The sequence below is a fragment of the Erithacus rubecula genome (assembly GCF_903797595.1).
Source record: "Erithacus rubecula genome assembly, chromosome: 4".
In the NCBI taxonomy this organism is placed as follows: domain Eukaryota; kingdom Metazoa; phylum Chordata; class Aves; order Passeriformes; family Muscicapidae; genus Erithacus; species Erithacus rubecula.
The window spans coordinates 51,668,015-51,689,364 of NC_136686.1; the positions used below are offsets into that span (position 1 = coordinate 51,668,015).

General features: G+C 35.0%; 1 protein-coding gene and 1 long non-coding RNA gene across 7 annotated transcripts in view; both read left to right on the plus strand.

Moving 5' to 3' along the window:
* The window catches only part of BRD1 (bromodomain containing 1), a 57,390-nt gene that overhangs the window by 23,333 nt on the left and 12,707 nt on the right, over positions 1-21,350 (plus strand). For 3 of the 6 annotated variants that reach the window (XM_079304924.1, XM_079304923.1, XM_079304928.1), the window contains 4 exons: positions 3,014-3,142; positions 3,988-4,300; positions 5,004-5,264; positions 8,444-8,932. In XM_079304924.1, coding sequence (XP_079161050.1) covers positions 3,014-3,142; positions 3,988-4,300; positions 5,004-5,264; positions 8,444-8,932 — 1,192 coding nt within the window. Of the gene's footprint in view, positions 1-3,013; positions 3,143-3,987; positions 4,301-5,003; positions 5,265-8,443; positions 8,933-18,536; positions 18,749-21,350 lie in introns of those variants that run through there. The other 3 variants (XM_079304927.1, XM_079304925.1, XM_079304926.1) reach the window with 3 other exon arrangements.
* On the plus strand, positions 10,530-13,197 carry LOC306801675. Its single transcript, XR_013774155.1, has 2 exons — positions 10,530-11,380; positions 11,432-13,197. It is a non-coding gene; the product is annotated as an uncharacterized lncRNA (long non-coding RNA).

The following is a 21,350-nucleotide window of genomic DNA, read 5'->3' on the forward strand; positions in this document are numbered from 1 at the left end:
GCTATTTAAAATATATACAATTTTCATGGAATCATAGAATGGTTTGGGTTGAAAGGAATATTAAGGATCATGTAGTCCTACCCCTCTTCAATGAACTGGGACATCTTCAACTAGATCAGGTTGTTCAAAGCCCCATCCAACATAGCTTTTAAATTTTCCAGGAATAAGGCATCTACCACCTCTCTGGGCAATCTGTTGTTCCAGTGCTTCACCCTTATTGTAAAAAATTTCTTCCTTATGTATATTGTAAATCTACCCTCTTTTAGTTTAAAATTGTTACCTTTTGTCCTGTCACTACAGGCCCTACTAATCAGTTAGTCCCCATCTTATAAATCCCCCTTAAGAACTGAGAGGCTGCAATACTCTCACTTAGGCCCTCTCTTCTCCAGGGTGAGCAACCCCATTTCTCTCAGCCTTTCTTCCGAAGAGAGCTGCAGTCTGATCATATCTGTGGCCCTCCTCTGGACTCACTACAACAGCTTTATGACCTTATGCTGCAGAGCTGGATGCAGCAGTGCAGGTGGGGCCAAACAAGGCCAGAGTAGAGAGACAGAATCACCTCCCTTGACCTGGTGGCCACACTTCTTTCCATACAGCCCTGGACACAATTGACTTTCTGGGCTGCAAGCACACACTGTCAGCTTGTATTGAGGTTTTCATGCACCAGTACTCTCAAGTTCTTGACAGGGCTGGAGCAATTCATCCCTCAGCTGGTATTGGTACCTGGGGCTAGCATAACCCAGGTGCAGGAGGAACTGGACCTTGACCTTGTTGAACCCCATGAGGTTCCCATGGGGCCCACTTCTTGAGCTTGTCCAGGTCTGGATGGGATCCTGTCCTTCTGGTGTCACTACACAATTTGTCTTGGTGTCATCTGCAGATCGGTTGAGGGTGCACTTGATCCTTTGGTCTTACGTCATTGGTGAAAATACTAAATACTACTGGTTCCAGTGCAGACCCTTGAGGGGCACGACTCATTGCTGATCTCCATCCAGAGTACAAGCCATTGATCACTGCTCTCTGGATGCAGCCATCCAGCCAATTCCTTATCTATGGAACAGTAACTACTGAATCCATCTCTCTTCAGTTTAGAGAGGATGTTGTTGGGGACCATAGGCCTTAGAGAAATCCAGATAGATGACATCTTCCCTTGTCTGCTGATAGAGTTATTCCAGCATTAAAGACCACGAGGTTGGTTAGCCACTAGGTTCATTAGGCAGGACTTGCCCTTGGAAAGACTGTGCTGGCTGTCCTGAATCATCTCCTTGTGTCCCACATGGAAGCTTTGCCTTGTGAAGTTATCCATAATCTACTCCAGGAGTCTCCTACAGCTTGTCATGCTACTTTTCCAGATGTCAGAGTGGTTGAAATCCCCAGCAGGACAAGAGCCTGCAAAAGCAATACCTGTCTGTAGCTGGAGCAAGAAGGCTTTGTCAATAGGCTGCCATAGATCTGAAGTAAATACCAACCACAGGGTTCCTTATCTCATCTTGGTGTCTAACCTTTCAACCTGCTCGTTGCTTTTCTTGAGACAACTCTTCACAATATATTCATTTCTCAATGTAGAGGGTAACCCCACTGCCCCTTGGTATGCTTTTGGCCTTTCTGACCAGCTTGTAGCCATCCATAGTCACACTCCAGTCATGGGATTTGTCCCACCAAATTTCAGTAATGGAAATTAGGGCATAGCTCTCTACCAAGACTGTGACCTCCAGCTCCTTCTGTTTGTTGCCCATGCTGTGTGCTTCGGTATAGAGAAATTATTTAGCAAGACATTCTCTTAGACTTGGAAAAACAGTTGATTTCTGAAGAGCTGTAGAAGATTCGATCTATTCAGGTTTTCTCAATACTTGTCTATATACTTAATAGCACTCTTCTTAACCTTCTCTCACAAAAAAAATAGCAAAAATAAAAACTGCATCTGAAGTCCTACAATATTCTTCAGTTAACATTGCCAGGAGAAGAGATTTGAAGAAGTGATAATACAGAAAGATAAATTCTTAAATGAAAACTGTGAATGCAGAATGTTTGCACTTAGTTTTTAATGATCATTATTTGTAAAAGTGATTTCATTTTCACTTTTGCAAACTGTGAACATTCATTGCAAGCTAATATAATTTGTCCTTCTGAAACTCTATGCATCATTCATGTGAATTCACTTATCACTTGCTTTACTTAGACATGTATTATCATTTATATGCATGTATTTTACATATGTGTGTTTGCTTATACTTTATTTACATATTTTTATTACATATATGTACACACACCTTTAATCTTTTTGTTAAGAATTTACTTTAGCTATAGCAAGACTTTGTCATTGCTGATAGCTCTTTAAACTGCCTGTTAACTAAGCTACAGAGGAATTGAAACAGTGACAAAAATTAAAAAAAATTCTGCAGCATGTTAAAGTATTTGAAGATGTTGATTCTGTTTTCTGTAATTTTCTTGGAATTTATATAGAACATTGTCTTTCCAATTACTTTGTCTTATGTAGTCTGTAAATTGGATTCTCTTCACGTTTCAAACATAGCAGTGCAACTGAAATTTGATTTGAAATGTTACCTTTACATTTTACTATTTTCACATTGTTGGTGAATTGTGAAGCTGTTATTAAGTAACATATTTAAAAAGAAAACATTTAAAAGTGGAACAAAGTTCTTACATATAAAATACAAATTCAAGTTCTGGGAAGCTGGAGTTGGAGGAATGAGAATGTTGTTTTTTTGGGGGGTTTTTTTGTTTGTTTGTTTTTTGTTTGTTTTTTGGGGTTTGGTTTTTTTTGCTTTTTTTTTTTTGCTTTTTTGTTTTGTTTTTTTCTTATAAAATCATTAGCTTTTCAACCTATATCAGATAAATGACAGCTGATGGTATTGGAAGTAGTACTGAACTCATTTACTTAATTGTATTTATATTTTATATCTTGTCTAAAATACTCTATTATTGCTGCTAAACAACATTAATGCATTGTATTAATGAAAAATGCTCAGTTGGATGACTCTTACTTCTTTAGGTCAAGATTGAGCAGGTTACTATGGAACTTCAGCTTATTCCCTTCACTGTGCTCCTGCGATCGGTTCTGGATCAGCTGCAGGAAAAGGATTCTGCTCGTATATTTGCTCAGCCAGTGAACCTTAAAGAGGTATGCTTACAGCTCTGTTTCCTGATGTTTGCATGATGTGGCTTGGTGGCACTTAAATACAAGAAACAATTCATTACATGCAGAGTTAGAAGCAGTGTTACCTTTTAATTTCTATTCTGATAATTAACAGTATGAATTGTGATTTACTGCTATGAAAGTGTTTTTATGTTTATATACCAAAGTAGTTTTTGGGAAATGCGTGTATGGAATCTTGGGTACATACTTATACTTCTCAGTAAGACTATGTTCTTACTTGAAGGTGAAACTAGACAGAGTATATGTGTGTGTGTGTACATACACTGCATACACATCTGTTTATTATGTGTATAATCACTAAGGTTGAAAAAGATTGCCAAGATCACCAAGTCCAGTCTTTGACCCAGTACCACCATGCCGACTAAACCATATTGCAGAGTACCTGTTTGTTTTGAGCAGTTCCATGGATGTCGACTGCACTCCTTCCCTGGGGAGCCTGTTCAATTCTAAACCACCCTTTCAGTGTAGAAATTTTTCCTAGTATCCAACCTGAACTTCCCCTGGCACAACTTTTTCCATTTTTCCTTGTCCTATCACTAGTTGCCTGGAAGTAGGAGTACATAAAACTGCACAATTCCCAAGAAAAAGTAGTCTCAGCATCTCTTAGTAGAGCTCGGACTTGTTACTTGAGATGCAGAATATTGTAATACATAAACTTGTGTTGGCATGCAAATGTTTGCAATATCAAGATGTGCAATTCCAAGTTACATTTTTAAATACACTTAGAAAGTGGATCAGTTAGTAACTAATGCTACTTTGTCTGGTATAAGACCATTTTGCCCATTTGTGTTTTAAATATTTCTTCAAAGGTTCCAGACTATTTGGATCATATCAAGCATCCTATGGATTTCTCTACCATGCGAAAACGGTTAGAAGCTCAAGGCTACAAAAACCTCACTGAGTTTGAGGAAGACTTCAATCTGATCATAGATAACTGTATGAAATACAATGCAAAAGACACAATATTTTATCGAGCTGCAGTGCGGTTAAGAGATCAAGGAGGTGTAGTTCTCAGGCAGGCCAGGCGAGATGCTGAAGGAATTGGTTATAACAATGAAACTGGAATGCACTTAGCAGAACGGCCTAAACTCGAGTCACCCCAGCCTTTCTCTTGGGAAGATGGTAAGATGTTTTTCAATTCTTTTTGAAAGTTGCATTTTTCATTGCACATAGTCTGTATGTTCCATACAGACGTTCAGGATTGTTGCTGTTCAGTTTGCTAACTAGATTCCCTACTCCCATTAAAAGCATTGCTTGGAAGAGTCTGGTGTTTCTATTCTGCCAGATCTGTCATTAGACATTCGTGCTGTCTGGATTCTGATTTTGGCAGTATGAGAGCCTAATTGAACAATTTACATGGAAAAGGTTTTTAAGTTGTGTGCTTTCTTACACGATTGTATATGCTTGTAAGGCATGGAAAATGGATGCCAGTGTTCATAAAAATCAGCACATTCCTAAATAACCTACATGAAAAATTGAGCATGTTTGTGTACTAGGAATTAATTTTTTTTTTTACATACACGTGAGTTTTCTAGGGTTTGGAAGTGAGGAAAATAATTAGCACATTTCTTTTATAACCTTTTTCTGACTTTTTACTTCTTTGCTCTACTTCTTAGTTTTTTTGAGCAAAATGCTGATTAAGAAAAATAGTAAATATATAGTAGGAATTAATTTCAGTATTTCTGACTTTAAATGGGTTTTTTACAGTATTTTTTTTATTTTGGCATGCAAATTCAAGGGTTTTTTTCTCCTGTTGGTATTACTGTTCTGGGAGAAATTCTGGGAAATGCTAACATGTTTTCAATTGTACGTGTTTTGACTTCAGTGGATAGGTTACTGAATCCTGCAAACAGAGCACATATGTCCTTGGAAGAACAGCTGAGAGAGCTGCTAGAAAAACTAGATCTTACCTGTGCAATGAAATCCAGTGGTTCAAGGAGCAAAAGAGCAAAGCTGTTAAAGAAAGAAATCAGCATTATTCGCAACAAACTGAGTCAGCAACACAACCAAGCTCCTCAAATAGAATCAGGTATTGGAAGTTTTGAAGAAGAAAGTGCAGCATTAGAACAAGACGGAGAAGAAGAAGGTAAGATTGTAAACCAGGTTTAAATGAGTAATGTTCTGAATTGCTTCAGTCAGGTGCTGTGATGTAAGTAATAGTGTGAATTAAAGAATTTGATAAATTAACATTAATTAAATTTAAAATACTGATTTTGAAATTAAAAGAGTAGTTTTAAAATATGAAAATAGCTGCTTAATCACAATAAATATTTTAAGAGTAGAATGACCCTAAAAAACTTTCCTCCATTCTTTTTCATGGTAGGCTTTAAAAACTTGAGTGTTAAAAAATGAAAGTGCAAATAATCTTGTACACAAAGCAGTTGGAAATGCCTGAGTGGAAAATACTTTTGCACTTTTGGAAATGGACTTAAATGTCAAAATATGTATTAGTGATCATGTCAGCCTAGGTCAATGGTAAGGAAGACTCAGGCTGTTGTACTAGGTTTTTAGCCTAGGTTTTTATTCTCTACTCCAGACTCTAGGGAGGAGGGTAGGTAGTCTTTGGGGTTATTTGCTTATTTATTTATCTATTTTAAATAAAGCAAGCTATTGGTAAGTCTTAACAAATTTCATGTAGTAGAATCAAGTCAGCCATATCTGCCCAGCTCTTCCCCTTTGCTTCACTTCCTCCTCAAAACACTTGTCTCAGAACTTGGCTAATTGTCATTGATTTCACTGAGAGCAGTGTGCAGGAAGGACTGAGTTAATATTTTAATTAAATACCATATTTGCATTTTTAGCTTTTAAATGAGTTTCTGAGATTTATATTGCTCATTTTAAATGGTGCAAAGAAAATCTGTCACTCAAATAAGAATTCTATTGACATTGTTTCATGATTAGCTTTAAGAAACTAAACTTTTTCCTTAGGACAGTTAGAGGTGTGTTTCATTTTTGAATAAGTGCATTGAATAGGAGGAGGAAAGAGCTCAAGGGAAAGTGGAAGCATGGCAATTAATAAAATAGTCTGTTTGTTATGGCTTGATGCTATCAAAAATTTAGAAAGGTGAAGTCATTAAAATGATTGTCCTTAACTGCCATTCAAACAGCAGCTTAGTGTTTAATTCTATACATAGAACTTGCTGGAGATTTGAGCATTGGTAGAAAAAGCATACATGAATCAGCACATTATCTTGTTCTGAGGCTTTTAAGTATTCTCAAAATGTTTAATGGTTTGAGTTTTTTTAAAATTTGGGTATTTTTTTAATCTTCAATTGATGATGGTATAAAATATAGTTCTTTAGGAATGTGGAGTTTTTGGCACCTAATGAATCCACAATTTTTAAAAATTTGTAGCTTAACATTTTTTTGCCACAGCCTTTTTAACTTCAGTTATTTTTTATGAAAAAAGTAGTCCAAAGTGAGCAGCAGTGGTTTTTGTATATTTACTTTTTAATTAAAACATGATGATGAGGGACACGATCCAGGGTTGGCTGTAATGGTTCTGATCTAGTGGAGAGTAACAATTAGTTCAAATTTCAGTTCTCAAATGGAAGTTACATAGAGGAGTAAAGAAAACAAATTTCCCAAAAAAGATAAGAAAAATATTAAAGTCCTGTGCCCAGGATCTCTATAGGAGCTGACTTTGATAGTGCTGTGAATTACCCCCTTGCAATTCTGTTTCCAGTCTTTGATAATGTGAAAAATGCAGTACCAGAATAACCCCATGAAATTTAGTTTTTATTTCTAAATAATTCTCAGGTGGTTTTATGTTCTTCAATTTTTCTGCGAATATTTTTTAATTAGTTGTTAGAAAATCAGAATTTGTTCACAAAGGAAGTCACCTTGGAGATTCTGAAGTACAGGATTTTTTTAATGGCTGGTAGTTTAAATGTGCTTATCTGACTGTACATTTCATTCTACAGTCTTCCTGAACTATTAGTTACTGACTCTAATGCCTGTGTGCCTTCAAATGATGTAAGCACAATCATGTGGTATTTTAAAAACAGGTTTTTTAAATATGAACTATGCTGTTGTTTAATTAAACCTTAAACAATGGGGTAAGGATTTTTCTGCACTTAGAAATTATTGATTTCCAAGTAAACATTGCTGGACCAAAGCCAAACAAAATAAACTGCAAATAGAGAGTTTAAACAGATGTGGGTTTCACACCTTTCTTTAGGTGGCACTCAAAATTTAACTAAGTGTAAATACTTGTGTGATGACATAAATAGTACATTAGTGTTATACAGTTACTCTACAATAAGTGTTTCTTATATTTTGAAAGATTCTTCTGGATGCTAGAAAGATTGTAACGTGTTTTTGAGTTTATAATTATAGGTTGGGACATCCTTCTATTTGTATTAGAGATTTCTATTTGTATTGCAGTACTAGAATGTTTATTTTTTTCCCATCACTTGTGATGAAAAACTGGAACTACTTTTATGCACTCCCTGTCATATCTCTATTGTCTTTCCCAGCATGGATTTAGTGGAATTGACTGGGACATAATCATACTAAAAAAAAATTAAAATGTGGGGGGGAAGGGGCCTGGAGAGAAACAGTAGAGGGTGTTTTTTCTGATTTCTCATATCAAATCTACATTATTAAATGTGTTATTTGTCAACTAGTGGCTAATCAATCTGCAAGATTTTGGGGGTGTTGGGTTTTTCTTCCCCTATTTTTATTACTTTTTAATAGATAAAATTTCTGGTCACAACTGTAAAGAAGCTTTATAAATCATGCCCTTGTGTAGATCTTGTAACACATTTTAGTTCACTCAATTAGAACAGGTTACTTTTTTTTATTGGTTAGCTGATAAAAATTTTTCATAGGCAGGTAAGGTGAATGTTGATGAAGTGAAATAGATAAAAATGTATGTTATCAAAAAATTAACTTGAATGGCAGTATAATTGCATTTAACAGATAATCATCCGCCACCCCAACTTAATAATGAAAAAATAGATTTTCTAGTTTTTAGTTAATGAAACTAACATAACTGCATGAAAGGAAGAAAGTACTTATCCAGGTATAAATTGTTAACACCAACTATATACATCTTCTTTTCTACCCCTGTTACATTTCCAGTATAAAAGTAGGAACTACTAACTAGGACAGATTGTTGCTAGACAAGTTTTGGTTTTAAAATGTTATGCTTTGTTTCCAGACAACAATTTATTTGGTGGGCTGCACATTTATAGTGAGTTTTATAATAGACTTTATAACTACAGGTTTTCAAAAATCACACTCTATTTATAATTTTTTCAGGAGATAAATCTCCCCCTAAACTTGAACCATCAGATGCATTACCTCTTCCTTCAAACTTGGAGACTAATTCAGAACCACCAACCCTCAAACCAGTAGAACTCAATCCAGAGCAGAGTAAGCTTTACAAAAGAGTAAAATTTGATAATGAATTATATAGCACTTCCATTCAGAAAGAAATAAATGGACACACTCCAGAACACTTACTTGACAGTAATCTCAATGAGTCGACTGTTTCTGCTGTAGCTGAGTCATCAACTGATGTAAACAGACGTACATCCATTCTCTTCTGCAAATCGAAAAGTATAAGCCCCCAAAAGTCTGCAAAGAACACTGAAACCCAGCCAACTTCTCCACAGCTAGGGACCAAAACCTTTTTGTCTGTAGTCCTTCCAAGGTTGGAGACACTTCTGCACCCAAGGAAAAGATCAAGGAGTGCATGTGGAGATTCTGAGGTTGATGATGAGTCCCCTGTAAAGCGCTTGGATACAGGTAAATGTTTACAAAACTTATTTGAATGGGTGCATCTGGAAAGTTACGTATTTTTACATACATGTGATTGTTAATCTTCAGATTTTAGCACTTGAAACAGTCCTCACAGTTGTCCTCACAGTTGAGTAGTTATAGTTCAGAAAATTATTATTCATTTTTGAGTTGGCCCTTGACAATTAGACTTACTGAACCAAGTTTGGGTTGCTGTAGTTTTTAAAATTACACAAATGGGTGTATGTGATACCTGTAGGAAAGATGAATCGGCTCCTCTTTAGAAAATTCCCTGTTGAATTACATGGAAACTTGACATATGTTGCCAAAACTAGAAGGCTTGTAAGCAGGAGCACGAAAAATACTTGTGCCATGTGTGTTTTCATTTTGCTGAGTGTTACTCCAAGCATATTGTTACATTATGAAACTGCTGGCTGTGTGTGGGGCTCTTTGTATATCCATGTATTCTATGGAAGTGTTAAAATCCCAACATATAGTGACACTTCATGTGATTCTTTTTCTTTAGTCTGTACACTTTAAGTAGAACTAAAGGTAAGATTATGCCCTTAATGAGACTTCTCTAAAAGATATTTTAAAGAAAATGTTATCTTGATACATTAGTGCAGAGCAGCTCAAGACATTATTTATATCTTCTCTTAGCACACAATAGTTCTATTTATTTGAGAAGTTCATACAAAACCTTTGAGGAAGAAAAGCAGCATGAGAAAATTACTTATGGATAGTTTCTTTATGTCATCCATGGCCATTGCTATGACTTTTATATTACCATTGACATAAATATTCTGTTTCATTGTCATGTTGGGTCCCCTTATCCAGGTATGAAAACATCATGTGGGGATTCTGCTTCTTTGAATGGAAGAGTTGTTTCTTTTTTGTTCAGTGGGAATTTTTTTGTTTTGAATAACAGGATTTTTTGGGGTGTGGGGTGGTGCACTTTTAAAAATTGCTTGGTTGGCTGGGTTATTTTTGAATGATCAGGCGAGGACACTAATGATTCTAATGCTGTAATCATAGCATGAGAAAATGTTACATAAAATATAGTGAGGTGACTTGTTTTTGCATTTGTATTTTTGGTGTTTTGTTTGGAAAGCCCCAACTTCCATTAATTTTCCTAGCAGCTTGGAAAGACCAGGCAGATTTGATCTGGTACTTTAATTCTGAATTAAGTACCAAGTGAATGCAGTATGATAATGCAAACGAGTTAATCCTTACTAATAATATAAAAAGCTTTAGTTTGCAAATATCCTAATTTGCCAGTTTATAATCTAGATGATTTCATTATGTGCCTGTATATAGATTGCATTTTATCACACACAGTGAATCATTTTGTGCTAGATCATACCAGGAATTAGCACTAATACCTTGAAATTTTTTATATTAAACATTGTGATTTTTTTTCTTTGGAGGAGGTAAAGGGTTTTTATTTTGTAAGAAAACTAACTTAAATGGAAAAAGAAGGCAGCAACAAAGCCAAAGTCCACCAGATTTCTGAATACATTTAAATTCAGCTGATTTTCTTTAGGAATATGTAAAGCAAATATGATTTTGAATATCTTCAAAACTTACAACCCGGTTACAGGAATAAAATCCAGAAGTTTAGAAGTTTTTCTACTGTTATTATAAAACAAAATTATGTAGTCTCTTCTTAAGCCAGTAAAGGTATAAAGATCATTAAAAATGTATAGAACTAATACTTGGAGGGTATTTACAGTTAGAATTTGTACTTGTTCAAGAAGAATGAATTGAAACAGTTTAGCCAATTAATGGTCACCTGAAAATGTTCTAGTTATTCTTAATCTTGTGTTTTAAGCATATATGGTTCATACAGATGTGGCAGTTTATCAGATCTTATTCCTTTGATTACTTTCTTCTTTGCAACCAAACATTTTGCTTTCACATAGGAAATTTTATTCTTCGTGTTATTTTCAAATTTGTGTCTCCACACTAATTTAAGCAATTTGCAGTTGGCAGCTATCCTGAGCTACAGTTCAGCAGGAAACCAGCACAAATGTCAGATATTTGCCAAGATTTAAAAACAGTTGAGATTTTTTTGTTTATGCAGCTGGTATTGATTTGTGCAGATGACTGTGTTCCGATTAAAATGCATTAGTGTGATGTATGCAGCAATACATTCTTTCTATTTGGTTATTTTTTACAAAATTTAATCTCATGCTGCAGGTAAAAATGTTTTTATTCAGTAGAGTCCAGCAGAGCTTTTCCTTCCAAAGCCATCCAATCACAGGAAAAGGCATGCAACAGGCTTCTTGTGTGTATTGATATGAGTTAGCAGCTTTATGGGAAATCCCTGCAGTTGAAAATTATTGTTGCACAGTTTTCTTTGAATGGTGTGAATATTGACTATCCTTGATTTTATTGAATACAGAAAAAAATATAAAAAAGAACTTTGCTCAATATGCAAAACATTGAAAATTTTAAGTGGTCAAGAGCTGCACAGTCAGATTTTTTTTCTTTCTTACCTATCCATAGATAGTATGGGGGTTCTTGGCATTATTTAGGGATGTCTTGTTTCTGTCCCTTAGTCTTCAGTCTCTTCAGTGCTTCTCTCTTTCTTGTAATTCCTGTATTTTTACATGATGAAGTTCAAAGGAAGACTCTGAAGTTTATTTAGTTGAGTAAAATCACACCTACTTGGTTTCATTATTATTATAGACTGCTTTTATTGTGCTGTCTTGATTTACATTTGGGGTTGATGTTTTTTTTATTGTAAAGAAAGACACTTGTCAGATCGACTCACACACTCCTTTGTAAGTATGGTGTCCCTCATGCTGTTGATTTCATACACAACATTGCTGAAATGCCAGCTCTTTTTCAGAAATAGAGGACTATTGAACAACGTGAGTTAACCTTCAGGGAGGACTGAAAGCAGTTCATTTCAATACTCTGACCTTTCATATGTGAATCTTTAAAATATATGAAGCAGGAGTGTAGTGTAATCTTAAATTTAAATTTCCTAGTGCTCTCCTAGGGCATTATTACAGAATACATCTGTCTTTGTAGTTGCTGTGTAGAAACTGACAGCTGCATAGTGGAGATGTGCTTGAAAATTTCCTATACATGCTTGGTGTATTTTGGGTTTGCTTCTCATGCTATCTAGCAACAACTTCCAAAAGAAGAGTGTTGGTTTACTTAGAAAATTTTGGTGACATCAAAGTGACATATGATTCTTGAAGGTTGGGTGTGTCAGTCTTAATTGTGACAAGTTCAATGTCCTTTTCAAAATATCTATGGTATACTTACCTTGCTCTTTAATTATAAAGATTAATCCTTTTTTTCAGGGACATACTTTGTGTAGCTATTATATCAGAGAAAAAATAAACTGATTAATGGATAGAAGGTAGATTTTATTGACCATTAAAAATTTGCCTGTATCAGTTGTGTATAAATAAGATAGCAGATGGAACAAATTATTATTTTAAGAAACCTTTTCTAACATTATAAAAGACTAGATTATGATAAGATAATATTTGCCTGTGTACTTGGTTTTATTAATCATCTCTAAACTTTTTTAAATTTAGGTTAATAATTCACAGTTACTGTTACAGTACTCTTTATTTTAATTAGAAACTATTTAAAATAAGCAACCTAAAACAACCACTGTAACTTAGCATAGAATCAAGATTTCAGATAGCATTTATTATAGTGCAGTACGTTGTGTTTTTATTATTTTTGGTCCAAATGCAGTGGTAGAAAATTTCAGTGAAGTATATAATTTATTTCATAATTTTGCTTCCAGCTACAGAGATTTTCTCAACATACTGAAACACATGTAAACAAGTATTTAGAATATGGATCATTTAAGTAGAATATTCACGCAGTAAAAAGCAGAGTGGGGGAATTTGTCATTGCTTAATACATACTTCACATACAGCTATCAGTATACAACAAAGATTCCTTATTAAATCTATTAGTAAATGTTGGGCTGACTTTCTTTCTTCACAACTACTACAAAATGATGGCAAGTAACCTGTGTATGATGCCATTTGCATTTGATAGAATTCAATATTGTAGTGAGGACTGCTATTACTTAATTTGATATGATAAGGGTAGACATTTCATCTGGAGTGAAATGGAACACAGTTTATTTTTTTAATTCCTTGGTTTCTAATGAATATCTGGATCACAGACCAATTTGGTTAACAGGCAGGCTTCATATGTACAGCATTCAGGTACCATTCACTAAATGGAGGAACTAAAAGTAAAACAAGTATATCTAAGAAACTTATGTCCTCAAAGTAAATTAAAAAAACTAAAATGAAGATTCCTCAGTGAAAAAAAAGCAAAACAAATTGGTGTAATTTCTAGTTAGCATAGACAGGAGTGATAGTACGTGTATATATATATATGTGTGTGTGTGTGTATATAGGTAATTGATATTCATTAATCAAATGCAATACTTTGATTAAATCTATTGACAGATCAGTAGTCCTGATTTGTTGTATTTAAATGCATAGTGATTGTTTCATGTGAAGTCTGATTTGAAATTTAATAATTTGATTTATTATTATTATTGTTATTGTTATTATTATTTATATTTATATTTATATTTTATTATTTTTATATAGTATTTATTTAGTGGTGTCCAAGAACTTTAGCTGTCTGACTGCAGGAGGTTTGGAAAAATAAAACATTTTAAGGTGCATTTGCAAACAAAGTATTGGAGATTGTGAGGAGATTGTGGAGACCTAAAAGGCATTATTCCCTAGATTGTTAAATTTGTCTGTGTAGAGACTTGGGGACTGCAGGAGTCTGACAACATTGAGTTGTCAGGATCAGTTTGGTTAATTGGTTTTCTAGTATGTTGATAGGCCACTGGGAAATGTAGGACCATTTGCTAAAAAAAGAAGACAAATAAAGGAGAGAAATTAGGGGGAAAATAAAAAAGAACCCTGCTTCATTTCTTAATTTCTTTTTGGCCCACTCAAACTTTAGACAGGGGTTCTGCCAGCCCTATGAAAATTTCTGCCTATTTAATATCTGGGAACATTCCGAGAGATAGAGAATGATTTTGTAATATACATAGAATAAAATAAGTGCATAAGGCAAAGAGACAGGGTAGAAAACTATTTTATGCCAATCAACACTTGTGGTGGTTTTTAAGGAAATGAATGTTCCTTCTGGTTTTATTAAATACAATTAATCATAGTATTAACTGCCTGACTATGAAAAATCCTTTTGCTATTTCTTGATTTATTTTATTAAAATAGGGGGAATTTTGAGCAGCATAGTTGAGAATGTTGGGGGTTGATGAACACATGGATAAATGGCAACTTGATGCTTTTTTCAAGGCTTGTGAGGTGTGTGCATGCATAACATATATTATACATTAGTATCCTGGAAATTTTGCTTGGGTCTTAAACATGTTAATTTCTTTGAAAGTGATGTGTTTTGGGTTATCTTTAAGATCTTAGTTATTAGCACCCAACATACAATTGCTGTGTTTTCTAAGATGTTTATAACCAAGTCTTCTGTAATAATAAACAAATATTTCTAGAAGCCCTTCTGTTTTTCTTGATGCTGTTAAGAATTGTGGAGCCTTTTACTGTATTCTGGTACTGCTTTTTAATTTTTTATCTTTTTTTTTTTTTCTTTTGAAAATACTTAGCTCATTTCTTGGCCCAAGTTTGTCTTTCTAAAAAATTAAATGTCATAGTCCCCTATGTGCTTCATCTGTGACATTTAAGACTATTTTTTTCTGTGTGGTGCAGATGGTAAACAGAACTGTGGGATTTATTGAAAATATTCTAAAAGTCAGTGAATTTGGAGATTCACACTATACTTTTTGTGTGTTCCTAATTTATTTAAGAAGACACTTGCCACATTGCTGAGGGCTGAGTATAGATAATCTGCCTTCCAATTCACAGGCTTAGATTTGGTGAAGTCCCCTCTTATCAGACAGACGTACAATGGATCGTCAGCTGACCTGTTTGGAACATCATAGAATAGTTTGGGTTGGAAGGGGCCTTTAAAGGTTATCCAAGCCCCACTTACTGACCCACAGATGGGATTTAAGAGGTGGACAATAGAAAAGGTTAATGCACTGGCTCTGGCAGTAGTTCAGGCACTGAACCTGGCAGGCACAACAACTGTCACAGCCCTTTCTGCTGTGAGTGGAGAGAATGGGATGGTTTGCACAGTATAACTGACTGCAGAGTAATGTCTCTCGGAGAAGGCTTGTGTGTGGATTTGTGATTTTTTTTTTCCCTTTTCCCACTCAGTGAGAACGGATTGGATTATGTATTTGCATGCACAGAGCAATGTCCTCTATAAAGATTAATGATGGTAGCATGTACTTGTCCACGGTATCATACATGCTGTCCAGTCTTTGAGGATAGTTTTAATTGAATAGCTCTCCCCTATGTTTCTCGTTGTAATACCCAGATGTAATTTCTTTGGCAGGCACAGGGGAAGTGTTTGTGGGAAGAAGATATCCCATACAAAGAAACATGTAATACTCAAAAATGGATATAATGGAAGCAAAGTTGTTTTGTTTTTCTGCTGGCAAAACAGTGGTCATTGGTCATGCTGTCACTTTGGCAGGCCATGCTGTCCTAATGTAGTAATGCTCCTACTTTGATTTCATTTTCTCTTCTCCTTCCTTTTATTCTGTAGTCTTCCTTGACTTTTTTCTTTCCCTCCAAAGCAGTAATAATGCTCAGAAATTATTTCCTAACAGCATGGCATCAGAAAAAGATTGAGACAAAAGCAGATTTTAAGAGCTAACCTTCAGCTGATAAGCGTGGTTAACTCTTGAGTTCTCTAAAAAAATTCTGTGTTGAAGATAAAAGTACTTTTAGTCTGAGGGGAAAAAAAAACAACTATAGATTCATCTGCTTAGACACAAAGACATGAACATGTAAGTCAGCCTTATTTTAATTCTTTTGTTCAGTTTTGCTTAAAAATAGCAAAGATGGGCTGGTGTTTAACAGCTCTTGATTATGTTCATTTGACAATGCTTCAAGCACTGTCAGGTTGGCTGCATGAGCAGTGAAACATATCATTTGGTCTTTCCAGCTCCTGTCAATGAAGTCAGGAAGATAATCTTAGGAGAGCAAGCACTCTTAATTTTTGCTAGACTGGAATAATTTTTTAGTATGATGTTTCAGTCTCAAAGGACTCAGGTCATGCACTTCCTCAGGTACTCTGCAAGCTATCATAGAAGGAGGCTGTAAAGCACTGGATCTTTTACACTGAATCACATGAAGTTTTAATCTCCCTGCATGAAGTACCTCTCAAGGTAAAAAAGGCCTGGAAAATGAAGACTGGGAATGCAGCTGTGTAACTTACTGAAGTAATTCAAAGATTTACAGTTTACTGTGGTATCCTGTATGTCATCTCAGGAGTGGTAGATCTCTGCCTTGATCTTTCAAGTAGCAACTTCAGTTTCATTTTCTGTTCCCTATCCTAAAAGAAGGAACAAATTATGAACCAGTTTTCCTAAATAGCTGTAGAAAGCAAATAAATGCTAAATTATTTCTTTTTAATAGAATAGAATTGCTGGACCTGCTTAAATAGGAGAGTTCTGGAGTTCTTTGTCCATCTGTTTTCTTTTCTTTGGACACTATACCCAAAAATTGTGTTCTCACGATTACAGGGAAGCCTTTACTTTCAATGAAGAAAAAACTGTTTTGATAAAAGCTCTGTGTAAATCCCTATAGATAGTAATTTCCAAAAGTTAGTTCCATTCAGGAAGAGCTCAGCTTAGCTTTGTTAGGTATAGGTCCTGCTGGGCTGCTCTGAAAGACTTCTAGGCACTAGGATTTTCATACAGTATATTGATAAATAATTATCATTATTTGTCATTATATACATTGCAAATTAAAATAATATTTATTGATTTAAGTCTTTAAGAAATCTCTAAAGGTTATTTAATTTAAATCAGGATTTTGTAGGTGAGAAAGTAAACAGCTTCAAATGGAAAATACTTACAAAATTTGTTATTTTTCTTAAGGATCTTAACTGTTTGGGCATAAATCAGTAAAAAATATTTGGAAAATAGATTCTCATCTTAAATCCTCTTAAGTAATTTTTGCCAAGGTAATTAGAAGTAAATGATCCTAAATATCATTGACTTTCTATAGTAATTTCTTGAATACTGAATGACATACCATTGGTCTGTATGTGAGTCAGGCACTTACAGTTTATATTTTACAATCATCTGTTTTACATGTCATAAATTATATAAACCAAAGCTGATTCAGGACTTCAGTTTGTAATGTTAGTTTTGAATTTTTCAGATTTTGTGTGTGCACTTTTTAATGACATTTTCTACTCTGCTGCTTCATCAGACTGTACCACAAGAAAAGCTGATATTGTCTTAGGAGTTATAAATTTTGTTTTTTTGAGAAATGTTTCTTCTGGTATGCTCTATTTTTGATTAAGAGTTTTCTGTAGTGTTTTCAAACTCCTCCACTAAGGTTGCCTCCCACTTGCATATTTTAAAATGCCTTGAATAATCATCCTGCAGTACAGAGATCCTGTTGTAGTGCAGAGCCATGTATGATCCTTATCTTATGGAAGCTGTAGTTATTAAATGTGGATTAATTTTCCTTTCTGTTGTGTAAGATTTTACTGTTGTATCAGTCTCATCTGATTTGCCAGAGACACTTCTTATTCTCAGATTTGAAGAAAAGTAGTAGTCACAAAAATAATTCTTTGCCATTCTTTTGGAACCCATCAAACAGGCCATTCATTGAGCCACCAAAATGTATTTGCTCTGTGTCACTTAAGCCTTAAAAGGTTAATAATTTCTGGTTAGGATCTTGAAAGGTGCTGCTGTTTAGTGTGTAGGTACCACATCATGGGCTCACATTGAGCTGCCTTTGCTGTCTTTAACCATGACCAGGTTTTAAGCAAGTTCTCAAAGTTTTATTTCCAAGGGGATTCTTCACATCAGGCTTTGTAGTCTTGGAGTAACTGGCTTCCATTTTGTCTGCATACTGAAGACTGTTTTAAGCACTGGAAGCTTTGATGTCCTCTGATATTCATTGTGTATTCAGAAAAGAAGAATTGTGTTTAATACTCCTGCTGCACTCTAGAAGTTACTGTTTGAAGCAACATTTTAAAGAGTTACTCTTAGAGTCTTAGGCTCTTACTTTTGGAAAAAGAACTTAATGGATGCCTTCCTGCTTCTGCAATCTGCCCACTTCCGAGGTTTGCATTTTTAAGAATACAGTAACTTTTGATGATTTATTGCCTTCAAGTATTCTGTTATTCTTAGTGTGCTTATCTCTCTATATAAACCCCCCTAAATCGATGACATCCCCTTTCTTACTCCTACTGGAGGTATTTTTAGATATATTTCTAAACTGTGTTCTTGATGCATATCATACTTGTGGAGGTTGTATTCTGTGTTTTCAATGACTTTCAGTATTTTCTTTTTCAAGAAAGAGGCCTTAATCAAAGTGAGACTTACTTAGATTGTCCCTTTAGAAACCTTAGTTTTTAGTGATAGAATATGTGGGACCCTTGTGTCATTCTCACTGTCTCTGGACACTGCTGTAAGGATGGCTTATTTATTTGAAAGCTCTGTTTCCTTTCAGAGAGACTTAATGGCTTTTTCACTGTCTTCCAGGTTCTCATATTAACTAATATCATGCTGGGTATTTATCTCTTTGGATCCTAATTATTTTCTATTATCCTCAACATGGAATGGAATTCAATTAAAATGATCATTTTGGAACGCAGAAAGACAATTACATTTGAAGTAATTAATTTGGATCATGTTGGAGACACCAGCCATCCTTAAAACAAAAAAACAAATAGAAATGAACACTGTTGGAGGAAGTCTTTGACATATATGAAACTATGCTCTTCATTCAATATATTGCCCCATTTCCGTAAGTTACAAAGTTGTACGTGTTGTAGTATATGTGACACAGATTGGTCGCAGAGTTTTACCAGTCCCAGCATTCTTATTCCCAGAACATGTTCTGTGAGAGCAGATTAGCTAAGAATGCTGCATCTGCATCCTCTTCCCTCCCCCCAAAAAACTCTTACCTTCCTTGGAGAAGTGAAACTTACCAAGAAAAAAAAGTTGTTTTGTTTTGGTTTTTTTTTAATAAAACACACATTTTCCACTACTATATATATATATATATATATATATATATATATATTAATGAAGAGTAGCATCACTGGTTGTGGGTAAGTGCACAAGTTGTGACTGAAAATTAGACTAAACAGTGTTATAGAAGTGCTGGTGCACTGTGTGCAGTGATTTTTTTAATACTTCCAGTTTTTTTAAGTGGTTGAATCTCAGCCCTTTAGCCCTAGTTTTAGGAGAGTACTTCATCTTACATTTGGATGTGCTTGGTTTTGCATCAAGCTACTTATAGTACTGTTTTAATTGCTTTAGAATAATTTTTTATAAGTTCTGCTTCTTTCTTTTTGTTTCAGCAGAACTGTTAAGATGTAATTACAATCTGAAATGTACAATTCAGTATTCTGGGGCAGCATTTTGTACATTTGTGGACTTTCTGTGCTGCTCTTTGGACTATACAGAGCTTTGTTCCTCTACAATATTTTCCATGCTTCTGCTCTCTTTTGGAAATTACCTTTTCCTGCTTCCATTATTTTAGTATGGGCAAGAACATTCTACTGGCTTGCTTGTAGCTTAAGAACAAACTGGTACTGTTAAGAAAAAGTTTAAGTTTTGCCTGATAAATACAGTTTTCAGTGCAGTTAGAGAGCTGTGGAAAAGCATCAGGCTGAGCATCTTTGCCTTACTTTTTTTCTTCTTAGTTAGCATTTCTTTCTTTATTTTCAAAGTAGTTGCTTTATACTGTGATTGTCAAGGCGGTAAATTTTCCATGTAAATTGAAATGGTGCTGAAGATTAGAAATGGCAGTAATTCTGCATTTAAGACTGATAGCAGACTTCATTCCCTTTTTAATTGAAAAAAGTTCTGCCTCTTGAGAGTGGACTGCTTGTTTGAAGAAACCTAAGAGCAGAGGGGAAAAATAAAGGAAATGAAGGATTAATGAAAGGTTTTTAGTTTGATCTTTAGGATTTTTGGAAGGAAGAAGGGGATCATTCAGTGGTCTTGGTGAGGCAATATATGTAAGAAGTTTAGTACCTGACATAAAATTTCACTCTATGACTGTAGAGAAGTCTCATTTGATCCAGAGAAATCATGAGGTTTTGGAAAGTTGCAAACAGGATGAATTAGATCTCATGGGATTGTCTTTACTTGGCCTTCTTAGTTATATCTACTGTTTCAATAAAATGTAAGTTCCTTAAAGCAAATGGAGTTCTTTAATTTGACTTACTCTAGAAGCTGCAGGACATTGGGTGTTTCATGATTCATGGCAGAAAATAGTTTTGTAATAACAGGACCTCACTTGTGTAGTATATCTGATCTTTTTTTGCACATCAGTCCTACTACCATAAAGCACTTACATTTTATTGCCTTGATTTTTTTCAGTAAAGTTGCAAGGTCACTTGTAAACTGCTTTATCTATGACTAGATATGAGGGTGTTTTGTTTAAATAAGTCTTGAGGTTTTCCTTTCTTAAAATAATGCCTATTCCTTATAACTTCTGAAATGTGAACTATATAAACTGGAGTCTCATGGATTGTGTAAGCTCCTGTCATTTGGGGCTTTTTTTGCTCAGGAAAATTACTCCTGCTGATAGCTTGAATGTTCATTGTTTTTCATACTTCCACAAGCAAGAGAGAAATATGATTGGGAAGCTCTAAATTCTTTTGCACATCATTATTATTCCTTTTTTGTCAAAAATGTTGTGGGCTTTTTTTCCCCCCCTTACCATAGTTTAACCCCAGTTGCAACCAAATACCACCCAATCATTCTCTCACTTCCCCACTCCTCCCTCTCCACAGTGGGATGAGGATGACAATCAGTAAAAGGCAAAACCTCTGGGTTGAGATAAGAGTTTAATAATTGAAGCAAAGTAAAATATGATAGTTATGGTAATAGGAGAAAGGAGTAAAACCCAAGAGAAACAAGTGATGTACAGTACTGTTGCATAGCACCCACTAAGCGTTGTTCAGTCCCAGCAGTGATCAGCCTCTCCCAGCCAACTCCCATCAGTTTATCTATGGGGCATGGCACTCCATGGTATGGAATATCCTTTTGGCCAGCTTAGATCAGCTGTCTGGCCATGCTTCCTCCCAGCTTCCTGTCCACCTACTCACTGGCAGAGCATGAGACACTGAAAAGTCCTTATCATCAGCACTACTCATCAACTCAAACATTTGAGTGTTATCAGTGCTCAAATTAAAACATTACTGTACCAGCTACTCAGAAAAAAAATTTACTCTATCCCAGCAGAAACCAGGACATCACTGTTAGTAACCATTCTACAGATTGATAAAACATTTTTTACTGTAATCTGAAGTGAATTAAATGACTCATTAAACTCACACC